At 35.6% G+C, this 20,174-nt stretch overlaps 3 protein-coding genes across 4 annotated transcripts; all 3 read left to right on the top strand.

Annotated features, from left to right (window-relative positions):
- The first annotated feature begins 572 nt into the window (after nt 1-572).
- Nucleotides 573-2,585, top strand: thbd (thrombomodulin). Its single transcript, XM_056480885.1, has one exon. It carries the CDS (start codon nt 838-840, stop codon nt 2,386-2,388), a length of 1,551 nt encoding a protein of 516 aa, XP_056336860.1. The 5' UTR covers nt 573-837; the 3' UTR covers nt 2,389-2,585.
- Nucleotides 2,228-11,124, top strand: tlr5b (toll-like receptor 5b). 2 transcript variants are annotated; one of them, XM_056480882.1, is made up of 2 exons: nt 2,228-2,316; nt 7,816-11,124. In XM_056480882.1, the coding sequence occupies exons 1-2, from the start codon at nt 2,294-2,296 to the stop codon at nt 10,460-10,462; spliced, it is 2,670 nt and encodes an 889-aa protein (XP_056336857.1). In that variant the 5' UTR covers nt 2,228-2,293; the 3' UTR covers nt 10,463-11,124. The 2 variants fall into 2 exon arrangements, with proteins under 2 accessions (XP_056336857.1, XP_056336859.1); XM_056480884.1 differs by lacking the exon at nt 2,228-2,316 and adding an exon at nt 5,904-6,577.
- A 2,606-nt stretch (nt 11,125-13,730) lies between these two features.
- tlr5a (toll-like receptor 5a) lies at nt 13,731-19,032 on the top strand. Its single transcript, XM_056445483.1, has 2 exons — nt 13,731-14,001; nt 14,485-19,032. Exon 2 carries the CDS (start codon nt 14,495-14,497, stop codon nt 17,138-17,140), a length of 2,646 nt encoding a protein of 881 aa, XP_056301458.1. The 5' UTR covers nt 13,731-14,001; nt 14,485-14,494; the 3' UTR covers nt 17,141-19,032.
- The last annotated feature ends 1,142 nt before the right edge of the window (nt 19,033-20,174 follow it).

Below are 20,174 nucleotides of genomic sequence, written 5' to 3' on the forward strand. Positions count from 1 at the left end.
TTTATAGCTAATAATGCAATAAATGCATTGTATAATAATGGTTAATAATGCAAATACATCCAAATGTGTTTATCCAAAAGATAAATTAATAAACATGCAGTGCTATGTAGAAAAAAAATGAGTTAAATACTGATAAAATATACGATTTAAAGTAAACTGAATTTAAATAATTGTGTAAAATCTGCCTTTTTAAGCAACTGTTACAACTAACCCTCTGTCTGTTGCCACACTTGGTGGGGTAAATAGTAACCTTTTTACTCCTTGCACTTTTGGTCACACTGCACAGAAACCACAGGTTAGGCGATCATACTTTCAGTGCTCATTTGTAGGAGAGGCTTGTGTGTTGTTGGTAAAAGAAAATAGGGTTTGTCTAACCCCATAACTTTGTTCATTATTTAGCCAAAACTAAAAAGTGTTACTTTGTGCCCCGCTCGCCCCTATTTGGTACTTTATTTTAAAATACTTTTCAATGTATTTTTGCCCCTCCCTGAATACACACACACACATAGGTCTGTTTGTTTACCCATCCTACAACAAGACGTTCAAAACATAGGCGCGACATCTATTTGCGGGCAAGTTGGAAATTAATCCTCAGAGTCAGGATGGATATCGTGTGTCCAGCCCCCCGCGCCGGCTGGGATAGGAAACGAGAGAGAGGGGGAGAGAAAGTTGAAGTATCGGGATCTCTGCCAGAAAACACGAACTTCCTTTAATTTCTGGAGACATGGATGACATTATAAATCCGGCACGGCGCAGCTCAGACCCGTGAAATGCGCGCTGGTCACTTCTCCAAAATCACTTCAGCACGAACATCATTACATAACGCGTCCAGCAGAGATGAGAGAGCTCGTAATGGCGCTGGTGGTTGCTCTTCTGGGGGTTCACGCGGACAAAAACATCGGCGACTGTGTGAATGGGAAATGCTTCGTCGTTCAGACCGACACCGCGAACTTTGACGCGGCGCAGAAAGTCTGTGAGGAGCGAACAGGAGGACATCTGATGACCATCCGCACCGCAAAACTAGCCGACGTGTTATCTCGGTTATTACTAAAAGGAGTGTCGGGAAACTTCTGGATTGGGTTGAGATATGTCGGTAATGAGTGTTCAGATAGATTAATGGGATATAAATGGATCACTGGAGATGACACGAGCCAGTATGTCAACTGGAAAAGCGAATCGGATTGTGCGCCACATTGTGTTTCGGTATCACAAAACGATCACAAATGGACTGAGAGACCGTGCGGTGAACAAATCGATGGTTATGTGTGTGAATATGATAATTTAAATCACTGTCCGCCGCTGAGCACTGATGAAAAAGTCTATTATTCGACTGCTTTTGGATTTACATCAAACGAACTTCTCAGAGAGATTCCCGAATTGACTAATGCAACAAGGCTTGAGCTTGGGACCAAACACATTTGTTTTGAGAGCGAGTGGCTTCATGCGCCCTGGAACTGTGAGGTTTTCGGTGGTGGATGTGATTATAAGTGTGTTAGAAACGGACAGAGCCAATCGTGCATCTGTCAGCCTGGATTTAAGCTGGACACAAACGGGATATCATGCAGCCAGCAGCAGGACGATGACCCGTGCGCGCATGCGGGATGCGAACACGAGTGCGCGCGAGATAGCGGTGCGTTCTTGTGCACGTGTCGCCCCGGGTTTACATTGAGTGCGAACGGAAAGTCTTGCGAAGAAAACTGCAAGCCAGGCTTTGTCAATGAAAACGGCAGATGCGTTGATTTGAACGAATGCGAAACTGGACCGTGTGAACACGACTGCGCCAACACTGAAGGCAGCTATCAATGCGTATGTTTTGATGGATACATACCGTCAACTGAGAACATGCACCAATGTAAAATGCACTGTTCGGAGATGAGATGCGAAGCTGAATGTGATCCCAACAATGAATTCCAGTGCAGCTGCCCTGAAGGTTTCCTACTTGAAGACAGATATTGCGTCGATTTAGATGAATGCATAAGTACCAATAACTGTGACCACAATTGCACAAACACGCCTGGGTCATTTGAATGCTTTTGTAACGAAGGATACGTGCTTTTGGACAATGGGGTATGTGAGGAACAGGACTTGGAGGGTTCAGGCAGCTCAACGCCCTTTGACCTTTTCATACCTACAAGCAGACCTCCAACCGACAGGCCATTGTCCATTTCTGCGGGCAGTCTTTTGGGAGTAATGGTCTGCATTGTTGTTTGTGTGCTGTTACTGGTCTGGCTTGCGCACTGCATACTGAGACGACTGAGTAAAATGAACCATTACGATACACATAAAGTCCACGATGAAGTCTACGATTTTCAACAGGTGATTACTGAGAATAACAGCACACAACAGTCATTACCAAATGCAAATAGGGATTTAAAGAGAGACATTTAAAAGCCAGTCAATACCCCTCCAAAGTTTGGAAACATTAAGAGTCAGGCCAGTAGCCAGCCTGGTGAAAGCTGTGGTTCTTTTTTCTTAAAATGTGGACCTTTTTGCAGTTATTCACATCATTTTCTATTTAATTATGAGGTTTAAATAGGTTGCAAGTACAATTTTTTTTTGCTGGATTAACTTGTTGGATGGTCATCATAACCACACTTTTTTTAAAGTACCAAAAACATTTCCTAAAGATTTACATCAAAAATTATTTACATCAAATATACATCAATTTCATCATATATATATATATATATATATATATATATATATATATATATATATATATATATATATATATATATATATATATATAATTTAAAATATTATATTATTAAATATATTTAATTTAAATAGCAAACTAGCCAGCACATTCAACTTTCCTCAGATAAGCTGAAGCGACAGCCAACAAAGGATTGGTGTTAAAGCCTTATTTTGGCACAGCAGTCAAAATAGGACAAATGAGCTCATGTATGGGACAAATTCTGGACCTTTGTCAGTGAGGGATGGGTGTTTCCTCCTGGCTATTCTAATGATTTCATTTCTGCCACTACTTTGATCAGTAATTATTAGGGCAATGCATAATTTTAAATAATGTTATTATTATTATTAATGTTGTTTAGCATCTATTGCAGAAACTGTGATTAGGCTACAATATAAGGACACGTAGTAAGCACAATAACAGCATTTATTTGACATAAAATCTTTTGCTAATGCTTTTACTATAGATCAATCACTCAAAAATGTGCTATTTGCTCAAACCACTTATTTAAAATGAACCCATACAATTCTTGAGAAATTTGGGGGACAACTTAAATAGTTTTATGTTCAATCCACTTACATTTGTAAAAACGAACAAGTTACTTAAATCCTTCATGATGTCCCAACACTAATCGACTGTGTGGAACCCAGCATTTCTACAGTGATTAAATGGGACCTTTATCGACTATACTTCTAAAATAAAACATGGTAGAGCGGGGACGAAAGTACCAAAGCGATTTTCTGGACAACATTAGCTCTCCAGGCTATAACAGCATATTCAGCATGGAGCTGCCAAATATCAGCTGATTTCGGGACCGTGCACTGTAAAAAAATACTGTGTATGTTTTACCTAAAAAATTGAGGCAACTATTTGCATCGGTGTTTTGAGTATTTCCAACTTATTTTATTTTAGTTTGTCCTATTAGACTTTGCATGTTCGCTTACACTTTCAATGTCAACATCAACTCAATTTTATTAATTTTCAACTTCTAGTTTTAAGTTTGTCAAACCTGTTTTTGGACAGGTTTATTTATCCTAATATTCCACACAGTATTTTAAGTATTATTCAGTGAAACCTGTGCTTTTAAGTAATGCTAACATAATTGTATTATTTTTATACCTACAGTAAGTTTGTTAAAGTCTTAAAAACCACACATGTAAAATTTAGTACAAATATAAACTTTTTTTCCTACAAGTATCAAACAATCAACACAAAAACAGTCAAATGCATTTATTAAATAAGAAAAATATCTTTTTACAGCATTACAGAATCAAATTAGTGCATTTCTTATCCCACGGTTAGCTCCAGATTTTAGTATTTAAGTGCAAAAAGTAAATTGCTGTAGTTCTTTTTTTCCTTATTACAAGGTTGTGTTTCTCTTTTCATGCATCACAGTAATGGTCAATCTACAGGTTATTCAGTGCAATGACACATCATTAAGTGTGTAATCTCTGAGTTCTCCAGATTAAAAGTAAATCAGGTTTAAATGGCAAAAGTTCCTGTGGGGATGACAGTACCGCTGTTATTTATGTCCCACTGCTAATAGTTATGCCTTATTTTTCAGTTCCACATTAGAGTTCTCAGTGTTTTGATTCAGAAGTTTTATCAAATTAATGCACATTACCAATAATAATAATAATAAAAATAATAAATATTTAAAATTGCAGAAATGTTACCATTTTGCATTGTTGGGTTGCTTTTGAAACATTTAAAGGAGCTGAAATTTAAAATGAAAATGCTGGTTAATATTTTTAGCAAAAATAAAGGAATAAAAATATGTTTGCGGTTAACATTAATAAGGTCGTAGTCAGATATATTTAAAATAAACAAGATGAAGCCAGTAAATCTAGCAAACATTGTGTTGCATTTGACCCATCGATGTGTTATTATCATCACTGCTGGCAGGGCTAAGAGTAACAATGTGCAACTCTTGTTTAAAGTGAAGTTATATTGGAGTTGTTCTACACTGATACAAAACAACAGCTGATTTTGATAGACCACACTTGTGATTTAATAACCACAGCAGAAATATATTTCTGCTAAAAACATTATCTTTTAAAATGAGGTTTATATGAAAAATGGTACTTTCGTCCCGCTCTCCCTCTACTTTTTAACTATTTATTTGAAATAAAATCTTTTGGCATTACTTTTATCAATTAAACATGTCCTTAATTATATTTATAAAAATAACACATGGTACGTTTGAATGGAAATACAGTTTTCACAAGGCAGCTCAACTCTTTCAACAGTGATATTCAATTTGATCCACAAATCATCATATTACGCAGGCCTGTAGCCAGCTTATTAAAAGCAATGGTTCTTTTTTCTCAAAAAGTAGACCTTTTTGAAGTTATTCACCTCAATTGCAATAAATTACGAGGTTCAAATACTGCATTTTAGTGACATTTTAAGCACTAATTTTTGCTGGATTAGCTTGCCGGATTGTTATCATTACCACACTTTTTGAGCAATGTCAAAGTGCTTATCATACTATTTTATGTTTACAAAAATTATGTTTATTTACAAATGTGCATTTAAACTAGAAGTTATTACAGTCTTATAAATAATGTAATGAGATTAGAATTTTAGAAATATCAAAAAATACTTTATAATTTTATAATTTATATTACTTCATATAATTTTTAATAAATGCCAATTTATTATCATTCATCATAAAATAAACAAACAATCAAAAAAAAAATAGGAATCTGTTAAAACTTGTTTTAAATTAAAAACTGTAGCCTATAGGCAAATAAACTGGCCAGCTCATTTCCTTAGTCAGAAATTGTCCATGTAAATAATTAAATTTGTCTTAAAGCCTTCTTATATTGGTTATTTTCACCGTTTATGATGGCATACTGTCAAAAATTGGACAAATGAGCTCATATAGGGCCCAAATCCTGGACTTTATCAGAAGGGGGGTGGGTCTTTCGAAATAATGTTACTATAGTTCTGTTTTAATTGTATTATAGCTAAGAGAAATGCAGCCTTAGTGAGCAGAAGAGACTTCTTTCAAAACTATTTGAAGTAATATGTTTCCAAACTGTTCCAAAGAGCACATAATAATAATAATATCTGACTGTGAATGTAAAAACTTAAGCTTACTTTGCACGTTTGAAGACGTTTCAGTATTGAATGATGCTTGAAGAAATAAAAACTATATTTTATTATAAGGTGTAGCAAATTTCATTTAGTATGCTAACTTGTTTTGTTTCCTTGAGTACAAATATATAGATAGACTTAATATAACACATCCTAATACATTTCTGAAATAGGCTATATTTATTAAAATTATGTTGAGATGTTGGTAAATATCACCATCTAGTGGGCAGTAAGGAGCAACCAGGTCAACAGCAGTTTATACTCACTCATCGTTCACGTTAAATAAAAACTATCATTAGATCGTTTTATCTCCAATAGTGGCATTTTCTTAGAAATCGTTGAATATTCCGGAATGATATAACATTTATACACGATTTAGTTCTTAAGTTAAATAATTAAAACGACGATTGCGGTCGAAAATAAGGTCTAAATAACACATTTAGTTTTGTACTGTTTAAATATGGCTACCGTACATCCGAATTACCTCAAGCAGCTGAAATGTACTAGTGTTCCCCACAGTAACAGTAACGTTACGTACACTTGGAAAAGTCCTGACCGGAAAGTGAATCACTGAGCAAGAAAGTGATTTCCTATTTCAGAGATGTTGAGAAACACAACAGAAATGAAAAGAGAGAGGACGAAGGAAGAGCTCATAATCGCCGCAAGGAACTTAGTAGTTAATTTAACTCAGCGTGGGTCGTCATGTTGCGTTATTGAAGCTTCTCATTATTTTCGCGCCACAACAAGGCTTAGGAAAACGCTGTACGGATAGGTGATCCGGTAAGACGCTAAATTATTGCTCGATTTGTTTAGTTTTAAACATCAGTTTACTTCAGATATTATAATTTTATCACAATGTTGGCCAGGACGCTCTTGTAAAGTAGGTTTTTAATGACAAGGTGCTTTTTTTACAGGTAAAAAGGCTGTAGTAATAATAAACTAAATCTGAGGTAAACTGTTGATATTTTACGGCTTAAAACGTATATTCTCACATTACAAGTAAATTTTAGTAAATGCTAGTGTTTTTTAAGCATACTAAAGTGTATTTAGTATTTACAACTTTGTTAACGCGCTATGAATACTTTTGTGAACTGATAAACAGTAATATTTATTGTAATAGACTATAGTTCAGTTGTACTACAGTAAACTGTGCTTTATTGCAGTATAATATATCCTATAGTTGAAAAGTACAGTATTGGGTGATTTGTTTATATTTTAGAAACTATAGCATTACCACAACAGATTCATTTAAATACTAGTATGATTCAATAACACAACACTATAGTATTTACTTTAAATTACTATTACAAATAGGTTGTATTAGTTAATGTCAATGTATTAACATGAACAAATGGTAAACAACACATTACAGTATTCATCTTTGTTAAGATTACTTAATGAATATAAAGTTGTTCAATGTTCATGTTAACTTAATGCATTAAATTATGTCAACAAGCATGCATTTGGATTTTAATAATGAATTAGTAACTATAGCATTACCACAACAGATTCATTCAAATACTCTAGTATGATTCAATAACATAACACGTAGTATTTATCTTAAATTACTATTACAATAAGGTTGTATTAGTTAATGTCAATGTATTAACATGAACAAACGATAAACATTACATTACAGTATGCATCTTTGTCAATGCTAATTAACGTTCATTATGTTGCTTAGTTCATGTTAACTCAGTGCATTAACTGTTATTAAGCATGTATTTGGATTTTAATAATGCATTAGTAAATGTTAAACTATGATTAATGAATGCTGTACAAGTATTGTTCATTATTAGTTCATTATAGAATAGCAATATTAAGTGCTATTCTTTAGTTAATGTTAACATTAACTAAAGAAACATTGTAAGATTGTTTTTTTCACGTGGGTTATGTGTGTGTTGCAGCTTTTCTTTTAAAGCCACTGAACCTTGAACTTGTTAAGCAAACAAAATAATATCCCAGTTTAACAAATATTTTAACTTTAAAATGCATGTGATTTTTTGTTTCCCCCACAGTGCTCTCAAAATGGGATATACATTCATACTGATCCTTTTTGGATTGTGCCTGAACACTGAAGTCGGGAAAAGCACCTCGGGGTGTTCAGTTATTGGCTATAATGCCATCTGCATAAACAGAGGTCTTCATCAGGTGCCGGAGTTGCCCGCGCACGTCAATTACGTGGATCTGAGTTTAAACAGCATCACTGAACTCAACGAAGCATCTTTTTCCCGTCTTCACGGTCTACAATTCCTAAAAGTGGAGCAACAAACACCAGGACTCGTGATCAGAAACAACACGTTTAGAGGACTCTCCAGTCTAATAATACTTAAATTAGACTACAACCAATTCCTACAATTAGAGACAGGTGCATTTACTGGATTATCAAACCTTGAGGTTCTCACGCTCACCCAGTGTAATTTAGATGGTGCCGTTTTGTCCGGTAACATCTTCAAACCTCTGACATCTCTTGAGATGCTTGTCTTGCGCGATAACAACATTCAGAAAATCCAGCCAGCTTCGTTCTTCCTTAATATGAGGCGATTTCATGTGCTGGATCTGACTTTCAACAAAGTGAAGAGCATCTGTGAGGAAGACCTGCTTAACTTTCAGGGTAAACATTTCACACTCCTCAGACTGTCCTCCATAACACTGCAAGACATGAATGAGTACTGGTTAGGATGGGAGAAATGTGGAAACCCATTTAGGAATGCTTCAATAACCACATTGGATCTATCTGGAAACGGCTTTAAGGTTTCAATGGCGAAGCGTTTTTTTGATGCAATCGCTGGTACCAAAATCCAAAGTCTCACTCTCAGTAAGAGTTACAATATGGGGAGTTCATTTGGACATAACAATTTTAAAGATCCAGACAATTTTACATTTAAGGGTCTTGAGGCGAGTGGTATTAAGACTTTTGATTTATCCAAATCAAAAATCTTTGCTCTGTCAAATTCTGTATTTAGTCATTTCACAGATCTAGAACAATTGACCTTGGCGCAAAATGAGATCAACAAGATTGATGATAGCGCATTTTGGGGTTTGACACATTTGCTAAAGCTAAACCTGTCCCAAAATTTCCTAGGTAGCATCGATTCAAGAATGTTTCAAAATCTGGACAAACTTGAGGTGCTCGATTTGTCTTATAACCATATAAGAGTTCTTGGAGATGAATCATTTCTGGGACTCCCAAATTTACGCAATTTAAACTTGACAGGAAACGCTGTGGAGTCAGTCCATACATTTGCTACCTTACCAAACCTGAACAAACTGTACTTGGGTAAAAACAGAATTTCATCTTTGTCTACTTTACCCAACATTGCAAACAATCTTTCAACACTTGACCTGGAATATAACAAACTGAACGCCTTGTCAGATTTGTACACAGTATTACGGGAATTTCCACAAATAGAAAAGATCTTTCTTCAGGGTAACACATTTTCAAGGTGTTACAATCAAAAACAGATAGTGCTTTCAGACAAACTTCAACTCCTCCATCTTGGGCTTTCAAGTATGCAGCTGATCTGGTCAGAAGGAAAATGTTTAAACGTGTTTGACAATCTTCACCAGCTACAGCAACTGTCTCTGACTGCCAATGGACTGCAGTCACTTCCCAAAGACATCTTCAAAGACCTTACGTCTCTGTTCTTTTTAGATTTGTCATTCAACTCTTTGAAATACCTTCCTACTGACGTATTCCCCAAAAGTCTTCAAATTCTTAATCTCGACTATAATTCGATTTATTCAGTAGATCCAAATCTCTTCAGCACCCTCAGCTACCTCAGCCTGATGAATAACGATTTCCGATGTGATTGTGACTTGAAGGATTTCCAAACATGGCTAAATCAAACCAACGTAACACTTGTTCACCCCATTGAGGACGTGACGTGTGCCAGTCCTGAGGATCAGTACATGGTTCCGGTTGTGAGATCCAGCATACAATGTGAAGAAGAAGAGGAGGAGAGAAGAACTGAAGACCTAAGACTTGTGCTTTTTATTGTCTGCACTGTATTGATTATATTGTTCACTGCCAGCGCTGGTATTTATGCCCGTAGACGTGGCTACATCTTCAAGATATACAAAAAACTAATTGGCGAACTTGTGGATGGAAAGCGTGAGGAGAATGATCCTGATAGATTTTTGTACGATGTGTATCTGTGTTTCAGTTCTAAAGACATGAAGTGGGTAGAAAGAGCGTTGTTGAAGAGGCTGGACTCTCAGTTTTCAGAGCACAACACACTCCGCTGCTGCTTTGAGGAGCGAGACTTCATCCCTGGGGAGGACCATCTTACTAATATGAGAAGTGCCATCCAGAATAGTCGAAAAACCATTTGCGTGGTGTCTGAACACTTCCTGAAGGATGGCTGGTGTTTAGAGACATTCACCCTGGCACAAAAAAGGATGCAAGCAGAGCTTGAGGATATTCTGGTGGTGCTGGTTGTAGGAAACCTACCCCAGTACAGGTTACTGAAGCACAAACAAGTGAGATCCTTCATTGAGAACAGAAGTTACCTTGTGTGGCCTGATGATGGTCAAGACTTGGAGTGGTTTTATGACCAACTTCTGCATAAGATAAGAAAAGATATCAAGGTTAATCAAACGAATCAACCAACCAAAGAAACAAAGCATGAAGAAGCAAATGTCAACGCCAACACAGCAGTATAATCATGGTAGATTTATCATACATTTAATATGTTTCTTTTATCAGTTTTAGGGTTTTACCTAATTGAAAGGTTAGATTGAAATTTACTACATTAACCTCTGGTTTCACAAACAAGGTTTAAGGCTAGTCATGGATTAAAATGCATGTTTGAGCTGTCTCAACTGAAAATAACTTGCAGTGAGATGTCTTAAAACATGTCAGTGTCTTTTTTTGTCTTCAGGTGCACACTTCAGGTATTTTTCTAAGTCCGTTTTTATGAATGTGGCTTAAATAGCCTAATTTAACTAAGGTCTAGTCCTGGCTTAAGTTAAGCCCTGTTTGTGAAACTGGGCCTAAATGTTTGGTTCAAACCCAAACCATTTTCAAACACTCGTGTGATTGTGACCCTGCCAAATAAACTTCCAAATAATGTCAATTGAAAACTCAGGCTGTTTGTAAACACAGTCTGTCTCTCCCATAAAAGTTAACTGGACAAAAGGCATTGCTGTGCACTCTGTCGTTAACCTTACTTCCTGCATACAAGCAATATTGTGAAAACTATGAAACCACTACTGAAAGCACTGTAAGATTTCACAACTTGACCATACACATTTGAGTAATAACAGCTGTACAATGATAATGTAATAATAATAAAAACTCAGTATTGAGTAATTGTGTCAACTAAGTGCTGGCCGGTGTACCTTGAACAGTTTGGAAATAGTAGCAATCACAGATCTAAATACAGTGTTCAGCATATATAAGTACACCCCTCACAAATACAAATTAATAGGAAGCCTTACAATATTATATTTGTGCATAGACATTAGATGAGACAGTACTGCAGCCAAATATGGAGCTAATCTGACAAAATAACTTACGATAACAGTCCAAAAACGAGTACACCCAAATTTGTTACAGAAAAATATTGAAAACAAATTTGAAAAAGAGGAAAAACCAAGAGAAGCAAAAAAATAAAAAAATTCAAAATAAATAAAAAATTAGTTGAAATTTTGTTGGTTGTAATTATTTTTTTGCAATATTTTGCTTGAGTTTAATTGCATTATCTTTCAACTTCTAAATATATCTGCTTAATAAATCTGTTGTCTTTAAATACACCAAAATACATTGCCTATGTTCACTAAGAAATTAATAAAAATATTCATTTTCAAAATGGGGTGTATTCAGTTATGCTGAACACTGTATGTAAATATTGTATATAATTTTACCAAGTCAGAAAACTAAAAGTACATGGTGTTCCTTCAAGAACTTACTGAATGTATCTTTGGTTGACCTCACATTGCCATCTGGCCTCATTTCCTGTTATGATTCCTTCATTTTAATAAGGAATTCTGAGAAAAGACAACATTGCAAAGTTAATATTAGCATTCTGCATTATGCTTCATGTGTACAGAAAGCAATCTTTCAGTGACATCTTGTGCAAAGATAGCTGTCCAAACAGCCTTCGAATTCATTTTCTGTTTTCTTAAAGCAAGCTGAGGCCAGAGATTTAGACATTCGCTATTAAATAAAGAAGCTCAGATTTTGTAAGATAGATAGATAGATAGATAGATAGATAAATAGATAGATAGATACTAGACCCTCGCGAACTGTAATTGCGACCACAAATTGTATATATATTTCTTGTACTTTAAAAATATTTATTTTGGACAGTTGCAACATTAGAAACAGGTTCTTCAGCCACACGCAGGAACATGGTTTCAAAATATCCCCAGATTAAGTTGGGTTGTTATGCAATCAAAAACCAAAACTTTCTTTGTGTCGACTTTGACGGTTACACAATTTTTTCTTCCTACATGGTGTTGAATGATGATTGTAGTCTATTTTGTTTAATAGCTGAACATGAACATTCTCATTACATACACACACACACACACGCACACGCATATATATATATATATATATATATATATATATACACACATACATATATATATACATATATATATATATATATATATATATATATATATATATATATATATATATATATATATATATATATATATATATATATATATACATACACACACATATATATACATGCACATACATACATACACACACACACACATATACATATACATTATATATATATATATATATATATATATATATATATATATATATATATATATATAGATAGATAGATATATATACACACACACACACACACACATACATACATACATACATACACACACACACAAACACACACACATACATATTTATATATATATATATATATATATATATATATATATATATATATATACATATATACATATATATATATATATATATATATATATATATATATATATATATATATACACACACACATACACTCATTTTTGGTTATTTAAACATTTGTTTAACATTTGTTTATTTTAGTTACACAGAATTTAATTGACCACTCATTTACACAGGTAAGTCTGTTAACCCTCTGTTAACACACACACACACACACACACACACATTAAATGAGAATCTGGAATATTTTATGGCATACTTAGAAAAATAAAGATGATTTAGTATTCAAAAATGTCTTATTTTGATTGTTTTTAAAATAAATTGGTCTTACACTTCATATTTTCATGATTTTTCATAGTATATGTATTAATTCCAGTACTTTTACTATAAACCATGTCGACTAATTAGTAAATGTTGATATTTTAGAAATTATGGGATATTTTAAAGAAAAAAAATGCATTGGGTGTGTTAACTATTAGGTGTTAAGAGATGCAATCCAAACATTTTTCCTAGTGAGGAAATTAAGAAACAAAAAGGTTTCCAAGCATCAGAAATTCTTACCCACATTCATTTTGCAGGCTGCCATAAACAAAAACATCCAATTTAATTTGTTTGATATTGCAGTGTCGATGAACATAATAATAATAATAAAAAAATAGTAGCCTATTTGAAAAACGATCATAATAGCGATTTATAGGCTAAATAAATAGCATGAGAAGGACCTTTGTAATGACCGTTGATTTTTGAAAAGCAACGTTATTCAAAAACCGTTAATATTTAAAAAGAACGTTTATCTAAATTAACTTATTTATGCGTAGCTCCACAATGATTTTATCTTTTGTCTCCATAGAATTACAAGATTGTCTATTTAATAGGCTGTTAAGACACCAAAAATGACTGCGACATTCGCTGTTCTTTATATTGTTTTATAATGAAACGTTCACATTTAAGCTACAGCACTGATTGCTCTTTTGTAATGCATACTGCAGCTCACAGTCTTGCCGCGCGGGTTGAGCAGTGTTTGTTTGGGTGAGGTGAAGACGAGAAAAAGACTTGCAAATGTACTGAATCTCGCACAAATCCGTGATTGTTTGCTTACTTGCACTTGAAGAATCCCTTACCGGAAAATGAGTCACAGTGTCAGAAAGTTATTTCCTATTTCAGAAAAGTTGGGAAACACAGGCCAAACCAAGAGAGAGAGAACAGAAGAGAAACCCGCACGCATCTCTGATGTATTCAGTATGACGGCAGAAACGGTTAAAAAGGGCAATATGGATTAATGGGCGAACAGGTAAGACGCTAAACTATTGTTGGGTTGTTATTAGATAGACAAACCTTGTAGTAAAGATCTCAAATTACTGATTGTGTCACTGGTGGTGAGATCTCATGAACCAAGTTTAAACTAGAAACGTATGTTTTTTCCTTCTTGAACGTGAAGTCACTGAACCTTGAACTATAGTTGGCAAACAATTAGTAAGATAAACTAGTTAAACAGAAGCAGCTGTATGCGGACATTTTAAATGTATTTTATACTAATTCCTGGAGGTTTTAACTATATTTATGATGTATTTCATATTCATATCTAGTGACCTCGCTGTGTAAGCAGAAACCGACATTTTAAGAAAGTATCAAAATAAATGGCACAAAAAAGCAAAAAGCGTAATTTTCTGCTGCCAACACGCAAGCAAAAACCCTTGAATATTTCATAACAGAATTCATTTTTTTGGGGGTGAATCTTTTTAACCTTCATTTTTAACACGTTTGTTTTCTACAGAGATTCCAGAATGGCAGCTACATACACTTTATTTTTGACGCTATTATGCATTTGGACTCAAATAGTGAAATCCACCTCAGTGTGTTCAACTGATGGCTACATCGCTTTCTGCATGGACAGAGGTCTTCAAGAGGTGCCAGAGCTGCCCATTTATATAACTATCATGGATCTGAGTAAAAACAGAATTGCTGAACTCAATCAAACATCTTTTTCTCATGTAGAAGCTCTGGAAGTCCTCATACTGATGGATCAAACACCAGGACTTGTGATCAGACGCAATTCATTCATGAGGCTCTCTAATTTAACATCACTTCAGTTAGACTACAACCCCCTCCTGCAGATAGATGCAGGAGCATTCAGTGGATTATCCAACCTTAAAAATCTCACTCTCACTCAGTGCGGTTTAGATGATTCCCTTCTCTCTGGTAACTTCCTCAAACCTCTGATGTCTCTTGAGATGCTTGATTTAAGTGGTAACAACATTCAGAGAGTCCAGCCAGCTTCGTTCTTCCTTAATATGAGGCGATTTCATGTGCTGGATCTGACTTACAACAAAGTGAAGAGCATCTGTGAGGAAGACCTGCTTAACTTTCAGGGTAAACATTTCACACTCCTCAGACTGTCCTCCATAACACTGCAAGACATGAATGAGTACTGGTTAGGATGGGAGAAATGTGGAAACCCATTTAGGAACATTTCAATAACAACATTGGATCTATCTGGAAACGGCTTTAACGTTGAGATGGCAAAGAGATTTTTTGATGCAATCGCCAGTACCAAAATCCAAAGTCTCATCATCAGTAACACCTACAGAATTGGCAAATCTTCTGGCGCTAATTCGAAAGATCCAGACAAATCGACATTCAGTGGTCTTGAGTCGAGTGGTATTAAGAGTTTTGATCTGTCCAATTCAAGCATTTTTGCTCTCACGTATTCTGTATTTAGTTATCTGTCAGATCTAGAACAAATCACATTAGCTGAAAGTCAGATCAACAAGATTGAAAACAACGCATTTTTGGGTATGACAAGCTTGTTAAAGCTAAACCTGTCCAAAAACTTCCTCGGGTACATTGATTTTAGAACATTTCAGAATCTAGAGGAACTCGAGGTGCTTGATTTGTCTTACAATCATATTTGGAGACTTGGATCTCAGTCATTTCAAGGACTTCCAAATCTACTCAGTCTAAACCTAACAGGAAATTCTGTTGTACATGTATATACATTTGCAAGTCTACCAAAGTTGGAAAAGCTCTACTTGGGTGACAACAACATTCAATACGTGTCCGAAATACCCAACATAGCCAAACATCTCAAAACCCTTGACTTGCAGTTTAACCAAATAGCATCCATGTCAGAGCTCTACACAATACTAGATGAACTTCCTCAAATTGAGGAAATAGTTTTTCGAGGGAATCAGCTTCTTTATTGTCCTCATGACACCCATGATGTGATATCACAACACATACAAGTCCTTGATCTATCATTCGCAGGTTTGCAAATGATCTGGTCAGAAGGAAAATGTGTAAACGTGTTTGACAATCTCCACCAGCTAGAAGTGCTTCATTTGAGTTCCAACTTGCTGCAGTCACTTCCCAAAGACATCTTCAAAGACCTTACATCGTTGTTCGTTTTAGATTTGTCTTTCAACTCATTGAAATACCTTCCTACTGACGTATTCCCCAAAAGTCTTCAAGTTCTTCATCTCGACTATAATTCGATTTATTCAGTAGATCCAAATCTCTTCAGCACCCTCAGCTACCTCAGCCTGATGAATAACGATTTCCGATGTGATTGTGACTTGAAGGATTTCCAAACATGGCTAAATCAAACCAACGTAACCTTCGTTCACTCTATTGAGGATGTGACGTGTGCCAGTCCTGAGGATCAGTACATGGTTCCGGTTGTAAAATCCAGCATACAATGTGAGGATGAAGAGGAGGAGAGAAGAATTAAAGAACTAAGACTTGTGCTTTTTATTGTCTGCACTGTATTGATTATATTAATCACCGCCAGCACCATTGTTTACATTAGTCGACGCGGCTACATCTTTAAGATATACAAAAAACTCATTGGCAAATTTGACTATAAACCTCAAGAGGAGCCTGATCCTGATAGATTTTTGTACGATGTGTATCTGTGTTTCAGTTCTAAAGACATAAAGTGGGTAGAAAGAGCGTTGTTGAAGAGGCTGGACTCTCAGTTTTCAGAGCACAACACACTCCGCTGCTGCTTTGAGGAGCGAGACTTCATCCCCGGGGAGGACCATCTTACTAATATGAGAAGTGCCATCCAGAATAGTCGAAAAACCATTTGCGTGGTGTCCAAACACTTCCTGAAGGACGGCTGGTGTTTAGAAACATTCACCCTGGCACAGTGTAGGATGTTAGTGGAGCTAAAGGACATTCTGGTGGTGCTGGTTGTAGGAAACATACCGCAGTACAGGCTACTAAAGTATGAACAACTGAGATCCTTCATTGAGAACAGAAGTTACCTTGTGTGGCCTGATGATGGTCAAGACTTGGAGTGGTTTTATGACCAACTTCTGCATAAGATCATCAGAAACACTAAGGTTAAACAAATATATGATACAGAAAAAGACAAGGTGGATGAAAACAACCCTGAAGCAGCAAATGTTCAAGCAGACACTGCAGTTTAACTATGAAGTGTTTTTCCTTCACTTTCGTCAATTGGTGAAGTTGGTTCCTCGCCACTGGCTTGCTTGGTTTGGGACTTGTGGAGCTGCGCATTGATGCATTTGCTCTTCAGTGTTTGGACTTTCACCAGTGAAATTAAACCACCCTGAACTGAACTTTAACTCTGAAAGCTGGACTGACACAGTTTCAATTTACTAGAACTTCTACGTTAAGCTGCTTTGACACAATCTACATTGTAAAAGCGCTATAGAAATAAACATGAATTAAATTATGAAGGACAGCGGTACGAATGCTTTCACAGATACCTGGTTTTGCTCCAGGAGATGTTTTCAGTTGTCCAGCGGTTGACCTTCTCTGTTTTGGACACCTACAATAATGAAGTGTAAAAGTTAAAATTCTTCTATTAATTACACATCCTTATGTTGTTCTAGTCCCTTGAGGCCTTCATCCAGCTATTAAACACAAGTTAAGATATTAGATGAAATCAGAGAGCTCTCTTATCCTCCATTGACAGCAACGGTCCAGAAATGTTGAGAGTCTAAAAAGGAACCAAAAACATGATCAACACACTCAATGTTCCTTCAGTGGTTCAACTAATAAAATGAAGCTCCAAGAACACTTTTGTGCACCAAAAAAATGTAAAAAGTGAGTTAAAAAATAATTCAGAGTTCATATAGTAGTCCAAGAGGCAAAATGTATTTTCTTTGTGTTTTAGCTTTGTACGCAAATACAAGTGAAACCACTTGTGTTTATAGACGCCCTCATAAACAACAGTAGAGGACATACAGCAGATCATGTTCTTCTTCTTAGTATGTGGCTGTTTGGGACAAGATGACAAGGTTTATTTAAATTTGGGTGAACCATGGTTTATTGCTTCGTGGGGTCACTGTATTGAAACACGTATATAGCCATGTTTCGACTGTGTATTTAAAAATGGTGCTTCCCATGTTGTCATTTCCTTTATTTGTAGTAGACACTGGTGATAATTCTCTGTAAATCATTAGCATTCAGCAGCGAGTCTGGCTCCACACTTTTGGTACCGTTCTGTTGTGCTAGGTACGCTTTGGAAAGGGTGGCAAAGAACTGGTATAGTACAGCTAACTTTTTGTGACACCTTTGGAAATGGGCATAAATACATACCGTATTCTACCGCTAAGAGGAAATGGCCAATAAAATCAGCAGTGCGAGATGCAAGCATTGTATTGCCTGTAATAAATGCACACCCTAAACTGACGAGGAAGATATTTTTACAGTTTTTGGTCCACAAAAGTGTTCTTGGAGCTTCTTATGATTACAGAAGTCACGTTGAGCGATTTTGACTACGGTTTTGGCTCCTTGAGTATCTTAGGACCCTTGCTGTCTATGGAGGATGAGAGAGCTCCTGGATTTCATCTAAAATGCCTTAATTCATAAGTCTCAAACTGGATTCCCGGAGGGCCGCAGCTCTGCACAGTTTAGCTCCAACCCTAATCAAACACAGCTGATCCAACTAATCAAGGTGTTCAAGACTACTAGAGACTATTAAGCAGGTGTGAGTTGGAGCTAAACTATGCAGAGCTGCGGCCTTCCAGCAATTGAGTTTGACCATTGCCTTAATTTGTGTTTTGAAGATAAAGGAATCTCAGGGGATTGAGGGTGAGTACTTTCCATGGTTTCATTTTTTGGGAGAACTAACCTTGTAAACTCAATACTGATTATTCGGTCATAGAAGTTTATTTTGTATTATGCAAAATGTGAAGTTATGTGTGAGATTTTAGATTGATCTTGAATGAGATATTTAAATTAACACTGTAATTGCTTGAACATTTCTGTTATGTGATATGTTTGTTGTTTAGTATTCCAAGACTGCACATGAAATTGAATCAATGATACTATGCACAATTTACACCACCTGTGGAAGATGATTTGTTGCTTAAAATAAAAGATCTTTTAAAAAGTAATGCATTCTTCGAAATTATTAGAGTTAAATAAATATGTCAGGCCCGTAGCCAGCCTAGAAAAAGGGGGGGGGGGGGGGGTCTTTTTCTCTAAAAGTGTACCCTTTTTTGCATTTCCCCCCCAACATTTTGTATTTGATCAACAACTTTAAATACAGCATTTTGGTGTCATTTTATGAAATGTTCTGTGCTGGATTAGCTTGTATTTTGGAGTCATGTGCATGTTTTTTGCAGTAACTAAAATAATGACTGTTTTGTCTAGTTGCTTACTAAGAACACACCAAACATGTTATCTTTATGTGGACTCCCCATAGAGGTAGACATATTGCAAGATTTAATTATGCAATATGTTTTGATAATCAATATGATAATTATTATTTTATTGATAATTATTTAAACTTTTAGAGTGATTTTTAAATATATTCAGATTGTATCAGTGGTTGTATGCTTGAATATTTATATTCATACATACATTATTATTCAAACATTGTCATATAATATGGCATGCAAAATTCATACTTAGGCCTTTTGTTTGCTAACACGTTTTATGCTAAATGTGTTTTTAATATAATTTTGCAGGTTACGTGTGTTTGGCTGTAAAAGCGCACCCAGGTGTTTCTCTAAACAGGCGCAGGTCAAATTTGCTCCAGGTCATAATTTATTTATTTAAATTAATTTAGCCTAAAAACAAATTAATAGACCCGTGCAGTTTCATCTGGAATGTGTCCCAAACCACCTTATGAAGTTGTCCGAGCGATCAGATTTATACCCAATCAAAATAAAACGAATCAAGTGACTAGTGTAAACAGCCTTAAAAACACAGACATGACGGGATTAGCGCCGTTTGCTGTAAAGTGACAGCTGATGGAGGACTCCGCTTGGTATTAAAGCCTTCATTGGACAGTTATTTAAAAAAAAAAGTATGTCAAAAATCGGGAATGGGAGGTAACGGGACAAATCAGTAATGGCCAATATACAGGACGTCCCGAATATTACGAAATAAATATATATATTTAAATTACATAAAGGACAAATTCTGGACCTTCTGTCGTTCAAACCACCTGAACACCCCCTGGCTACTGGCATCTACAGTTGAAGT

This window comes from Danio aesculapii, chromosome 20, assembly GCF_903798145.1.
Source record: "Danio aesculapii chromosome 20, fDanAes4.1, whole genome shotgun sequence".
NCBI lineage: Eukaryota > Metazoa > Chordata > Actinopteri > Cypriniformes > Danionidae > Danio > Danio aesculapii.